Source organism: Camelina sativa, chromosome 7 (genome assembly GCF_030686135.1).
Source record: "Camelina sativa cultivar CO46 ecotype springtype chromosome 7, ASM3068613v1".
NCBI classification, from domain to species: domain Eukaryota; kingdom Viridiplantae; phylum Streptophyta; class Magnoliopsida; order Brassicales; family Brassicaceae; genus Camelina; species Camelina sativa.
Window position 1 is genome coordinate 34572894 of NC_141886.1, and position 12676 is coordinate 34585569.

Sequence of the window (12676 nt, forward strand, 5' to 3'; positions counted from 1 at the left end):
TGGCACTATCTAAGCATTTGTTTCAGCTTCTATATTACAGTTTAAAAAAAAAAAATTGGAAGATTATGGTTTGTAATGACCCAATTCCAATTATAATTTCTGGTGAATGACTCATCTTCCTCTATATAAAATTCATGTTAGTCAAATAGAGTTGGCTAACTAAACCTTTATTTTAATCAAATGATTCCATTTTTATCCTGTTTTGGTGCTAATCAAAAACAAATTTTATACACTCACACTCAAACGTTTTTTTATTTTTACTCGTTAATGACGAATGACACAACATAGTTAAATGTTGTCTCCCTTTCTCGGCATCTCTCCTGCGTTGTTTCTCAAAGACGTAGCACTATAAATAATAGTTTCTCACCCTCTTAAGACACAACACTCAAAACTCAACCATAACAGAAAAAGAGAAAAGAAAAAAAGATGATAGAGACGGTTAAACACCTGATCAGCTCCAGTGGCCCCAGCGGATTCGGATCAAGATCAACCGCCGATCATGTCACAGCTAATTCTGATATCGGATCTGTGACTGCCATCATCACTGGTGAGTTTACCTAGCTACCTCTTTTTTTTTTTTAGTTTTCGAATCAGAAAACGAGTTTCTCAATAGATACTATCTATGGTTCTTCTACAAAGGGGCGACGTCGGGGATAGGAGCGGAGACGGCGCGTGTTCTGGCAAAGTGTGGCGCTAGGCTAGTGCTTCCTTCTCGGAGTATCAAAACCGCCGAGGAAACGAAGGCTCGCATACTCTCGGAGTTTCCGGAGTCGGAGATCATCGTGATGCATCTCGATCTCAGCTCCCTCGCCTCTGTTCGTCGGTTCGTAGCCGACTTTGAATCTCTCCAACTCCCACTCAACATCCTCATGTAACTAACTACTTTATTAAACTATCTCCATATGTATATATATGATGATCAATCATTAATTGTTGTTTTCTTCTTTGTCTAACCTAGTTTTCTCTTAAAATTTGGTCAGCAACAATGCCGGGAAATACGCGCATAAGCACGCCATCTCTGAGGACGGTGTGGAGATGACCTTCGCCACTAATTATCTCGGTAGTTACTACTCATTTCTCTCCATATTTATATTTTATATATTATATTAATCATTCATTTTATATTGGGTGGTGATTGATGTAGTAATTAACTAATTAATCAATTGTGGTTTTGGTATCAGGCCATTTTCTGCTGACGAAACTGTTGTTGAAGAAGATGATTGAAACGGCGTCACTCACCGGCGTTCAAGGCCGTATCGTCAACGTCACGTCCGTCATCCATAGCTGGTTTTCCGGTGATATGTTGCATTATCTCGCCGATATTTCCCGGAGCTACAGGTATATATGACTTTATATTTCTAATCATTCAGTTCCAATCAAACAATAATAATTACTCTCATCATTTCATTTTGTACGAATGATTTATTATTTTATTGTGATTATTTGTTTAATCATCAAATACAAATATAAAGGTGATGCGACGACAAAAATAAACGCCGTCGTCCTCGTCTTTTTTTTCTTTATTATTATTGTAATAATATTATTAGAGAGAATATACAGTAGTAGTACTTAATTAAGGGCTGTGTTTAGTATAGTTTGAAACCGCTTTAACTTGCGTCGTATTTTCATTATAGGAATTACGACGCGACTCGAGCTTACGCTCTCTCCAAGCTAGCCAACGTTCTCCACACGCTTGAGCTATCCCGTCTTCTCCATGTACGATTCCATTTTACATATTAACCCTATTTTTTTTGTTCGTTCTCATCTTTATATTTTTCTTCTTTAAACCAAATAATTTATTGTACTATATAAATCATTTTTTTTCGCAGAAAATGGATGCTAATGTGACAGCCAATTGTGTCCATCCTGGTATCGTGAGAACCCGTCTCACAAGAGACCGAGATGGCTTCGTCTCTGATTTAGTGTTTTTCTTGACCTCCAAGCTTTTGAAGTCTGTTCCTCAGGCAGCAGCTACGACATGTTACGTGGCAACAAGTCCGAGATTGAAGAACGTGTGTGGCAAGTACTTCTCAGACTGCAACGAGGCTCGGACATCTAAATCCGGATCATGCAATCTTAAAGCTCAAAGACTCTGGACTGCTTCTGAGTTGTTGATTTCTCAAGCTTCCACTCCCAACGTTTCTCAAACCTTTTAACCAATTACAACCATCGTTTTCCTATTTATGTGTACTAAATCTCCAAGTCCTATATATATATAGTAATACCTTATAATATACTAGGTGAGTGTGTGTGTGTGTGTAGTAGCCAGTAGGTGTGTATATATATGTATGTGGTTGTGATATGTCCCGACATGTAAAAAAAAATATTAGTTGTAGGGTTTTGTAATCCTAGCTAGCTTAGCTAGGTTCTTGTTATGTAATCTATACATCAGTCAAAACACCATGAGAGGATGTTTCATGATCTTGGTACTATATTATACAATTTGTTCCAGTGCACGACCTATGTATATAAATCAATGAATTATCTGCAGCGAAGTTGATTTGTCCCACAAGGATGTCACTCCATAACTCGAGTACATCAATTGAATTTTCTTTTCATTTTAACAATTTAAATAAAAATAAAAAAAAATTGACCCCCCTAAATTTTTTTCCTACGTCTGCCACTGATTTGTTCATCTCACTAGATGAATGAGAAAGAATGAAATCGTATCCAAAAGCCAAACCAGTACTAGGGCCCTTTGTTTGTTTGCTCATAGCCCTACTCGAGTCCATGTATAGTAAGTGGGCATAATAAAGGGCCTTTTAGGCCCAAGAAATAATAAATCGGTGGCCCACAAAGCTAAGCCCTAGACAGAGGCTAAAACCTCGGAGGCAACTTGCTGCAATTCAGATCAGAGCTCCGGCGAAGATGGCAGCGAATGTCCCGAAAGTCTTCACTGTGGAAACCCTAAGGTCTGCAGCGAAGCAGTCTCTCCGCCTACTCGTCGTCCCCGTCCGTCTCCGGCGGGCAATCAAGAAATATCTCCGCGAGGAAGATGATCCGCACATTAGGAAGAAGGTTCGGCAGCTGTCGGAATCATTCCAAGAGATAAAGGACACGAATCTGCAGTTACCTGAAAGCACGGCGAAGAGTCTAGCTGATTGTATGAACTCGGTGGAGACGAAGCGGTGGAAGATACAGACCGTTTATGGAGATAGTGGTCTGCAGTACAGGGACGGTGAGACTGCTGCTTACATTGCTTCTCGTATGCCCGCTGTTTTCTCCGTCTGCTACAGAGTACTCATTGAGGTTACTACCTTCCTCATGTTTCTTGTTTTTGGTTTAGCTAGCCTAAATGTGTGAGACTTGTGTAGAGGAAACAAGTGAGCTTGAGATTGTAACCCCTTCTGATCATATAGTGACCTGTTTTTTTATATATATATCTTCTTAAATAGATTCGTCGAAGAATACCGGATTTTAGGCCTACAAGAGTGCTGGATTTTGGTGCTGGCACTGGTTCAGGTTTCTGGTGAGGAGATAGATGCTTCCCTATTTACTTCTGATACTTTTATTTCGTTCTTGACTCGTTTTAACATCTTGTAGGGCGGTTCAAGAGGTTTGGCCAAAGTCTGTGGAGAGAGTAAACATAGTTGAACCATCTCAGTCAATGCAGCGTGCAGGACGTAACTTGATTCAGGGTAATTCACTTTGATTGCGTCTTACAGAGCTTTTTGTACAATAGTAACTTGCATTGTTTGGGTTCTGATCTTACCATTATTGTGTATATGAAAGGCCTCAAGGATTTGCCTCTCATCCATGGGTATACTAGCCTGCTAGCGCTTAGTAAAGAGATCAACAAACAGTGTAAAGAGATCAACGAAAAGTCCCAGAGGAAACATGATCTTGTCATTGCTGTGGGTTATTTCTTTTATTCAGTCGCTTCAGCTGTCATTCTTCTTTACAAGTTTGTTTTAAAAAACTGAGTAAATTTCCTTATGTTTTCCTGTGGGTGGTGGTTAAGTCCTATGTGTTAGGGGAGATACCATCTCTCAAAGACAGGATTACTGTGGTTCGCCAGCTCTGGGACCTTACAGATGATCTCTTGGTATGGTTTTTGAGTTTATTCATCCTTCATTCTCCAAAATAACGTTGTTTATACTAGAACATGTACTTCGTGTGCTCTTGCATTTTTATTTGTTACTAACTCTTCTCGTAAATTTTGGTTGAACAGGTTTTGGTTGAACCAGGAACGCCACACGGTGCTAATATTATATCTCAGATGCGGTCACATATACTGTGGATGGAGAAGAGGGTAATTTCATTTGCATACACATTTATTCATTACTCGTATAATGAGCTGTCTCTGTTGTCAAAAGTTAATTTATCCCTCTTCTGCTTATTTTCAATGTATTCATTTTATCTTAGAAACTACGTAAACTGGAAAATAAAATGAAGAAAGCTGGAGCTGAGAAGGCAGTGCTCGATCTCAAATCTGGTGCGCATATTGTTGCTCCAGTAAGTGTCAATATCCCTCCTGAAAAACTATTCTCCAGTTGTCAAACGCTACGTCAAGAACTTGATGTTACAGTTTTTATGAAAACGATTACATGAATGTATTGTAACACAAAAGGAGGGGGTTGCAAATGCAGTGCCCTCATGATGGAAAGTGCCCGCTTGAAAACACTGGAAAGTACTGCCATTTTGTTCAGCGGTTGCAGAGAACTTCATCTCAGCGTTCCTACAAGGTTCCATATTTTTGCTTAATCTTGTCTTCAGCAAATATATAGATTTTAGTCAGCTCTATGTTTGCAGATGACTCCAAATCCTTACATTTACCTTTGCAGCGTACAAAAGGTGTTCCCCTACGCGGGTTCGAGGATGAGAAGTTTTCTTTTGTAGTTTTCAGGAGAGGGCAGCGCCCACGGTTGGTACTTTTTGTCATGTTTGAATGAACTATCATCAGGATCTTTAGAGGAATGTTGTTAAGAATATAGTTTTTTTGGTTTATGACCTCTATTTAGGGAGTTGTGGCCTCTTGATGGTATGAAGTTGGAGACATTAAAGGAGAGACGCTCAAATAAGAAACCTGAGGATCTAGAGATTGACTATGGTAAGTGTGTGGCTAACCTATGAAAACCATGCGCACATCTAGCTTTTGACTCTTCTAAGTTTTCTGCCCATTCGATATTGTGTGCAGAGGACTTTATCAAATCACAGGTGGTTGAAGTGCCTTACATTAATCCAAGAGCATATGACTCTGATACCATGGATGAGGAGGAAGAACAAGAAGACGGTGAAGGTACTGATGAGGATGTGGAAGACACAACTGACACAACTGAAGAGGGAGACCAAGAGGAAGAGGAGAGTGAGAGAGCGTGTGTGGGAGGCGGATGGGGAAGAATCATTTTCCCTCCATTCCGCAAAGGAAAACAAGTGACGTTGGATATGTGTGTGCCAACCAAAGAGGACGGTTCAGAGGGAGCATTTGAAAGGAGAGTGATAACAAAAAGCAAGAACCCGGACCTTCATTTGCAGGCCAAGAAATCCTTTTGGGGAGACTTATGGCCTCTCACGACTCAACAAGAAAGTGGGAAAGAGAAGCAAGTAGATGCTGAGTGGTGTCGCCCAGATCAAGACCAGAAATGGGGAGCCTGGCCTTAGCTATAGCCTTAGCGTAAGTGTTTAGGATTCATCATCATCCATATACAATTCTGAGTTGGGCAAGTGGTAAAATAGTTTTCCATGGAGAGACACTGGAGATCTGTAGTTACAATTATAATGATTTTGGAAAACTGTAATAACACTTTCTGGCCTAGGGCACAACAACACATAATCACACCGGACTTCTAATTGCCAATAACATCTTCTGTTGTGTAATGTGTATACATATTATACTTCTACGTAACAACAAATAAAAGAATCCTATCTAAATTAACATTTGCGTCTTTTAGACCCGAATTGGCAAACCATAGTTGTTAAATACTCTGATTCTTCCATCCCAGGTGGCTGTCACAAACACAAGCCCCCACAGGTGAGGTTGCCATGCACTCCTCAGAAGCTTCAGCTTCCCTCTGTTGCTCATTGCAGCATCTTCCAGCTTCTCTTCAGGCCACGTTGTTGACCCTTTCATCGGAGAGAAACAGTCCACTTTCGGTAGCTTCCTGTCCAAATCTATGATACACTCGGACAGTTCATCCCTGTGTCCTTGTCTGAGCCAAGGTATAGCCACAGACACATTGTGTGAGAGAAAGCCCTCGTAAGACCGAGTCCTTTTTGTCCCTGAAGAAGGCTTCTTGCTGGGTAATTGAGAGTAGTTCCAGACATGTATGCATGAATCCTCTGATGTTGAGACGATATGTTTCCCGTCTGAAATGAATGAAGCAGATGTTGTGCGAAGGCTAGAAGCTGCAAGCACAAAGGAAAGTTACGATCTTAAAATCTTAAACAGAACAAATACAATCAATTCATCTGCACTTATGAATAGATCCTGACCTTTAAGCTTGCAGATAACATCCTCTCCGCATAAGATACGAATCTGTGAATCAGCAGAAGTAACCATCACTTTTTCCGAGTCACTGGGAAGAAACTGAAGACCAGTTATCCTTTTGCTTGCAACCTTCTTCTTCCCATGTATGTTGATCTTTTTGTCCATTTCCAGCTGATTATCTGAAACGCACAACATGAACAATATATAGTACACTCATTTTGGTATCAACATTGAACAATTTGTCATTAACAAGTGATCTCCACATCTAATTGTAAGATGATAACGTACCGAATATATGGTAAAAGCGACAGTTACCTGTCATGGAACCTATTACTGCACCCTGCAAAACTCTGTAGTAAGCAACTTGATCATATGAAAATTTTAAGGAAACTAAAGTCTTTCAAAGTATACCTTTGCATCTGGACGGTAGCAAACAGCAGTTACAATGTCTCTTATATCTGTGTAGTCAACAACCCGACTACGAGACACATCCCATATCCGAACTTTGCCATCAATCGATCCACTTATGAAGTAATTGTCATCCACAGGGTTGAATGCCACACAAGTCACTGTGCAAGAAAGAGAGAGTGAATACACGGGCAATTAAAAAACAAAAAAAAAGAATGAATATACAATACGAAGAAGCTTACCAAAATTGTTATGAGTGAATGTGCTGAGACATTCATCAGAACCTACTCTCCACAATCGAACAGTCTCGTCCACAGAAGATGACAGGAGATACTGCAGCAAAGAGTAGTAAACGTAAGAGGATGTGCACAAACAAAGACTACATATATAAATGTAAGGAAAGAGTTTCAAAAAATATATATATGTACCCCTTTGTCCGACCAGGAAAGATCTAAGATCTCCCCTATATGACCTCTGAACTCATGCAGAGGCGTATCCGATATAGTGAAGACAGTAGGAGGTAACACAACGCAAGTTGAGTCCGATGACTTCCTCAAAAAACTTGTTGTTGTCTTCTTTTCAGTTATGTCGTTATTGATCTTCAAGGGCTCAATTTGAGAGTGTTGGTTCATGGCAAAGTAAACACCGGAATCAGCCTCAGCTACCTGATACTTGTTGTCTGTTCTATCTTTCTCGGATACACTCCAAACTCGGACAACACAGTCTTCACCAGCGCTTGCAATGTATTTCCCATCAGGAGAGAACTTCATGGCTAAGATGGAACCATCATGCGCCGAGAAATCTTGGTCAACAGAGAGAGATGAGAGCTCCTTGAACTGCTTTTTGTGTGTATGCACTCGCGCAACCTGATGCAACGGTGATCTAACCGATTCACAGTCCAAAGACTCAAAAACATGAGCCAGAACACCAAGCTTCTTTAACCAAGACTTAGCGCCTCTCTTGAGCAAATCATCTGTTCGGGTGTCATGAAAATCGCCAAAGCTACCAGATTTACTAGAGCTGGATTCACTCAGCAACCCTCGGGGGATACTAGAACTACTGGAAACATTCCTGGCCAACGAGGTGTGATCATCTGTATCCTGAGATGATGAGGAAACAGAGGAGGATATGTCGAACAGGGAGGAGGAAGCAGTAGATTCATTCCTGACCAACAAATCCACCACGTGTGTCACAACTTCATTCAAATCAGGCTGGGGTGGTGGTTGAAGGTCATCATCATCTTGGGAGTCGTCGTCGTCTGGTGAAGTCTTGTTAAAACTAAAGCCCATAGATTGGAGAAACTTACGGCGTCGGTTGGAAACACTATCGGGAGTAGTGGTGGTCCAGAGATGAAAAGCAGAGGAGTCTTGTTCTTCGTCTTGAATGGCATCAAAGAAGCGACCATCGTCTTCTACTTGTGCGTCACCACGTGTAGAAGAACCCATCAAGCACGCTCGCTCTGTTCCGTAACAACCAAGGAAGAAAATAAGAAAGAAAGAGTTCAACTTTGGCAACCAAAGGAAAAAGAAAGCAAGTATGAAGCGTTCCGTTCGTGCTAGTCAAATCATACATACTGTGCCACAGAGAGAGAGAGAGACTCGTGATTGCTACACTTAAAACAAGAAAGAAGACAAATTTTGAAAATTCCTATTAAAACAAAAAATAAAAAATAAAGGTTAACAGGGGAATGCAGAGTCAAAGCCAAAGACCAAGATCACACACCCAACCAAATTATTTTTTTAGAGAGGAAATTTCGCAATAAAAATGGAAAAAAAAAAAAAAAAAAAAAAAGATAGAATAAATAAAAAGAGATTTGCTTCAAAGACATATATATATATATATTAATGAATACAAAGGAAACAATTCAATCAAAATACATTGAATTGGTGAGGGAGGAGGGTTTAGGATTACCTGTCTCACCAAAAACCCACACCAACAATTAGTTGAATCGAGTCAGCGATCTTTCTTTTACAATCGAAAATTTAGTTAAGTTTGTATCGCAGAAGAAGAAGAAGAAGGAAGCAAGGGGCAGCAGAGAGAGAGAGAGAGGGAAAAGGGATATAAAAAAACCGAACGAACCAAAAAGGAAGGGAAGGGAAGGGAAGGGAAGGGGTATGAATGAAATTATTAAAATATATATATCTGTCGGTTCAGATTCGCGCTCTTTGGTTTGGTCTCTCTACAGAGAGAGAGAGAGAGAGAGAGAGAGAGAGAGAGAGAGAGATAGACGGAACAGAAGAGAGCTCTCTGCAGTCTTTTGAGAGAGAGATTGCATTTTTATTAGCAAGATTAACGCTACTTAGCCAATTTAAAAATTGGGTGATTTTTCCACGAAGAAGGAAACATTTTAATAAAAGTAAGGGTCGTTTTCTTCTCTCTCTCTTTTTTTTTTTTTTTTTGATTTTTCCATTTTCTTTTTTTTTTTTCTTTTTTTTTTTTAAATAAAAAATAAATTGTCAACCACCACTTAACACTACTGACTGACTTCAATATTTTTGCACTCTCTTTTTTCTTCTTCTTCTTCATTTTTTTGTTTTTTTTTTACTTCAAAGTTTTGTTTCCTAAATTCCTCATAATAACTTTTATTCTATGCTTTATCTTTACTAATTTCTGTTAATTACTTTGCTAAGTATGGATTCAATCAATCACATCACATGCTGAAACATTAACTACATACATGTACGGTAAACTTCAAATTGATTAATTAGAAACTACTACTACTACTACTAAATTAATGATACTTATCGAATTTTGTTACTATTTTAATGATTTTTTGTGTGTGTGTTACTGCTGTTTTTGCATCATTGACATCCCGATTCATCAAATTAGAACTCTAATTGACATAAATGATTACTTATGCTTGTAGTATCAAAATACGTAATTCAATGATTTGTGTTAGTATATATTGTCTTTACCTCCTTATCCCGATTTCAAATTGCATTTCTACCATTTAATAATTATCATCCATTACTAATTACATCAGAAAGGCAGCCTAGATAAATCCATCTTATATTCCCTTATTCTTAACACACAATCGAATTACTAAAACTATTTCTACATTTCGGTTTGTGTGTTCTACGTACGACTAAACCTGCAACCCTCGATCATCCTATCTAATATCTATAGATAGACCATGAATGTGTGCTACAGATCCTAATTCGAACAACTGTTTTTCAATCTTCAACTTCAATATTACATTATCCTATCTGTATCCACTCTTCTTACTACAAAGTTACAAGGATCTTTTAGTTACAGTATATTGGTGCACCTATTTTCCTACTACAAATTAAATCCTTATCCTTTTTATTAGCTTGCAATGATATTACTTAGCGCCTTTGTATGTACAAATTAATGTAATGGTAATGGTAATGTAGTAGACTCGTCTTTACATATTTCAATATCTTTATTCAAGTCAATATACATGTATAAATGTTTTCTCCGTGAACCTTATTATATTAAGTATATTATAAATAAAATCATTTCGCACACGTAAGGTAACGTGTTTTTCTAATTGTATTTTGTTGACAATAGTTCTCTTCCATGAAAAGAAAATATAACTATTCCAAGGCCTACCACTCACTCACCCAACTAATAAATTAATTCATAAATAAAACGTCCCACCGCGAAAGTATTGTTGAATTAGTTGAAAAATACATCATAGACTAATCTCGTAGAGGGAAATAAATATGGAAATGGAGAGAAATACAAACAAAACTGTTATTAGAAAAAGAGAATAAAAACAAAATGAAATTGGTGTGGAGTCGTAGAAAAGTCGCACGTTCAGCCCTCGTGGCCGAGACCGTGTTGGTGTGTGGTTGTGGGGGTTCCTACTTCCTACCTCACCCTCCCACACATACATAATAGTATAATACGATGTTAGGGTCTTTGGGAGACAAGTGCCCCGCAGGCCGCAGAGCTTTTCCTATAAGGAGCTAAATAATTATTGGGCTTTCTAAATTCCAAAAAAAAAATCATTCGTCGTCAAAACTCTTAGATGGGCTCTCATGTAGACTCTAATATTTTTTCGGGGATGATTATTTATACCATCTGAAAGCATTCTAACTTCGAACTACTATGCAAAATGATATGTTTCTACATTGTAACCACCAAAAAAGAGTTTAAGATAAGATAAGAGTCGCATGACCACGTGTTATGATAGAACTTGGAAGAATTAAGTAACCTAAACTAATATGGAAGAGAATGTGCCCAATTATTTGTATCATTTAATCAGTCCTCGTCAACCAGATAGAACTATATATATATATATATATGAGAAATATCATTTTATAAATTTTATAAAGAAACCGTAAGTTGGAAGCCTAGATCAGGCTGTGACCATGCAATGCGTTAATTAAATAAATAATTGTATCATAATAAGCTTATAATTAACGTTTTCGGTAAGATTCTAATGTTGTTCATTTTGCAATCTATTATATCGAAAATGATGTTTGTTCACTCAATTCTATATCGAACTTCGAGTAAAGAATTAGAATAAATGTTGCCAAGTTGGATGTAATACATAACCGAAAATACTAAACCAAAACACTTAATTTTTGTTGTTACCATATTAAAATTCATAGTGAAACATTTATTTATTATACTAAGGTTTGGACACTTACTTAGGAAATCGTAACTCTAAAATTAGCTTGAAAACTAAATATACATGATAAAATTTTATTGTATCTCATATGCTAAGGTTTGGACTATCCAGTCAAACCCTACCACTAGCTCTTTGCTTTCTTCCATATTTCCACGGACCCTACAACAGGAATATGTGTTTTTTTATAAGACGAACTGTATAAAACCTAACCAGTTGTCCAACTGGGATGTGGTCCAAAATTCAAACGATCGCTCGCCCTATATTCTCGGGGGTTGGAAACCAAAATGTATTTAAAATATCTGCTTAAACAACAATACATATAGTGAAACGTTTCTTTAGAAATAAAAAACCAAAAAAACGGAATGCTTTAGTTGAACATTGCGTCAATACGTCGAGCCATAGTAAATTGCTCGAGCTAAGCATGGTGAAGACAAAAAATGATTCGTACAATTATATATTTAGTGCTAACAGTTATATAATTAGGAATATAATATATATATCAGAAAATTTTGATTCATATATCATTGTTTTTTAAACGTTTATGTAGAAATTCTAAGATATTTTATTTTATTTGGGTGACCATTTTTAAGTGGACGGTCACCATATTCCATATTAGACATCAAATGCCCATTTGTCTAAGAGCCATATCGGTTGTCTTGGTCCCAAAAACTAGATTTCTAAATAATAATGGATTCGATAGATACCAATGCAAGTGTCCATTGACACTAGCTTCGCTTAATTTAGTTGCCATGTCCACATCATTTGCATACGCCATCTGGCATAAATACATAAAATAAATGTAATTTAGTATGTCTATATCGTATTTTCCGTTACAGTTTGCATAGTATATATGCTTGATCAAAATTCTAATAATATATACATTTTGTTAAGATGTTATAGATAGTTATAGTGATAGCTAGTAGTTTTTTTGACATGTAAAAGAAAACCAATCAATTTCTACATACGTATTAACGATCGATATTTACATCGATCTGTCTTAAGATCTTTTGTTTTTTTTGTTGGTTTTTTAATTGGTTTTACATGAAATAATTAACGTAACAAACCAGGAAAATAAAACTGTGTACGCAATATATAGATAGATATACGTCATAGTTAGCATGCCATTTTCTCGGTCAGTCACATTTAGTATGCATGTGAGATGCATATTAGGTTAGACTTGGATCAATTCAATCCTTTGCCATATGTATAAATGAGCATATGATATGAGTATATGACACTAC

At 37.6% G+C, this 12676-nt stretch overlaps 3 protein-coding genes across 6 annotated transcripts; 2 read left to right on the forward strand and 1 right to left on the reverse strand.

The window, feature by feature from the left end:
• The first annotated feature begins 150 nt into the window (after positions 1 to 150).
• On the forward strand, positions 151 to 2456 carry LOC104704096 (short-chain dehydrogenase TIC 32 A, chloroplastic-like). Its single transcript, XM_087457700.1, has 6 exons — positions 151 to 547; positions 640 to 871; positions 981 to 1060; positions 1182 to 1338; positions 1635 to 1716; positions 1830 to 2456. The coding sequence occupies exons 1-6, from the start codon at positions 427 to 429 to the stop codon at positions 2154 to 2156; spliced, it is 999 nt and encodes a 332-aa protein (XP_087313826.1). The 5' UTR covers positions 151 to 426; the 3' UTR covers positions 2157 to 2456.
• Positions 2457 to 2734: 278 nt separating this feature from the next.
• LOC104704097 (uncharacterized) lies at positions 2735 to 5817 on the forward strand. Of its 3 annotated transcripts, none has more exons than XM_010420233.3 (11): positions 2735 to 3249; positions 3396 to 3469; positions 3544 to 3638; positions 3733 to 3854; positions 3962 to 4045; positions 4172 to 4252; positions 4366 to 4455; positions 4590 to 4685; positions 4785 to 4864; positions 4962 to 5050; positions 5138 to 5817. In XM_010420233.3, exons 1-11 carry the CDS (start codon positions 2869 to 2871, stop codon positions 5599 to 5601), a joined length of 1656 nt encoding a protein of 551 aa, XP_010418535.1. In that variant the 5' UTR covers positions 2735 to 2868; the 3' UTR covers positions 5602 to 5817. The 3 variants fall into 3 exon arrangements, with proteins under 3 accessions (XP_010418535.1, XP_010418536.1, XP_087313830.1); XM_010420234.3 differs by having other exon boundaries at positions 2828 to 3249; positions 3555 to 3638; XM_087457704.1 differs by lacking the exons at positions 4785 to 4864; positions 4962 to 5050; positions 5138 to 5817 and having other exon boundaries at positions 2831 to 3249; positions 4529 to 4668.
• On the reverse strand, positions 5771 to 9167 carry LOC147942022 (uncharacterized). 2 transcript variants are annotated; one of them, XM_087457702.1, is made up of 7 exons: positions 8747 to 9167; positions 7264 to 8294; positions 7078 to 7168; positions 6839 to 6996; positions 6716 to 6767; positions 6433 to 6606; positions 5771 to 6345 (listed from the first exon to the last, which is right to left on the reverse strand). In XM_087457702.1, the coding sequence occupies exons 2-7, from the start codon at positions 8278 to 8280 to the stop codon at positions 5888 to 5890; spliced, it is 1950 nt and encodes a 649-aa protein (XP_087313828.1). In that variant the 5' UTR covers positions 8281 to 8294; positions 8747 to 9167; the 3' UTR covers positions 5771 to 5887. The 2 variants fall into 2 exon arrangements, with proteins under 2 accessions (XP_087313828.1, XP_087313829.1); XM_087457703.1 differs by having other exon boundaries at positions 6743 to 6767; positions 8747 to 9156.
• Between the last annotated feature and the right edge of the window lie 3509 nt (positions 9168 to 12676).

What these genes read in the sequence shown, in the direction of transcription:
- LOC147942022 (XM_087457702.1), bottom strand. Translation starts at nt 8,280, where the DNA reads ATGGGTTCTTCTACACGTGGTGACGCACAAGTAGAAGACGATGGTCGC. An exon ending in TTTCCTGGTCGGACAAAGGG is followed by an intron (nt 7,169 to 7,263) that starts GTACATATATAT and finishes TCTTTGCTGCAG; the next exon opens with TATCTCCTGTCATCTTCTGT. An exon ending in GCTACCGTCCAGATGCAAAG is followed by an intron (nt 6,768 to 6,838) that starts GTATACTTTGAA and finishes AGAGTTTTGCAG; the next exon opens with GGTGCAGTAATAGGTTCCAT.
- LOC104704097 (XM_010420233.3), top strand. Translation starts at nt 2,869, where the DNA reads ATGGCAGCGAATGTCCCGAAAGTCTTCACTGTGGAAACCCTAAGGTCT. An exon ending in GTGCGCATATTGTTGCTCCA is followed by an intron (nt 4,456 to 4,589) that starts GTAAGTGTCAAT and finishes TTGCAAATGCAG; the next exon opens with TGCCCTCATGATGGAAAGTG. An exon ending in GGATCTAGAGATTGACTATG is followed by an intron (nt 5,051 to 5,137) that starts GTAAGTGTGTGG and finishes TATTGTGTGCAG; the next exon opens with AGGACTTTATCAAATCACAG.
- LOC104704096 (XM_087457700.1), top strand. Translation starts at nt 427, where the DNA reads ATGATAGAGACGGTTAAACACCTGATCAGCTCCAGTGGCCCCAGCGGA. An exon ending in TGTGACTGCCATCATCACTG is followed by an intron (nt 548 to 639) that starts GTGAGTTTACCT and finishes TCTTCTACAAAG; the next exon opens with GGGCGACGTCGGGGATAGGA. An exon ending in AGCTATCCCGTCTTCTCCAT is followed by an intron (nt 1,717 to 1,829) that starts GTACGATTCCAT and finishes TTTTTTTCGCAG; the next exon opens with AAAATGGATGCTAATGTGAC.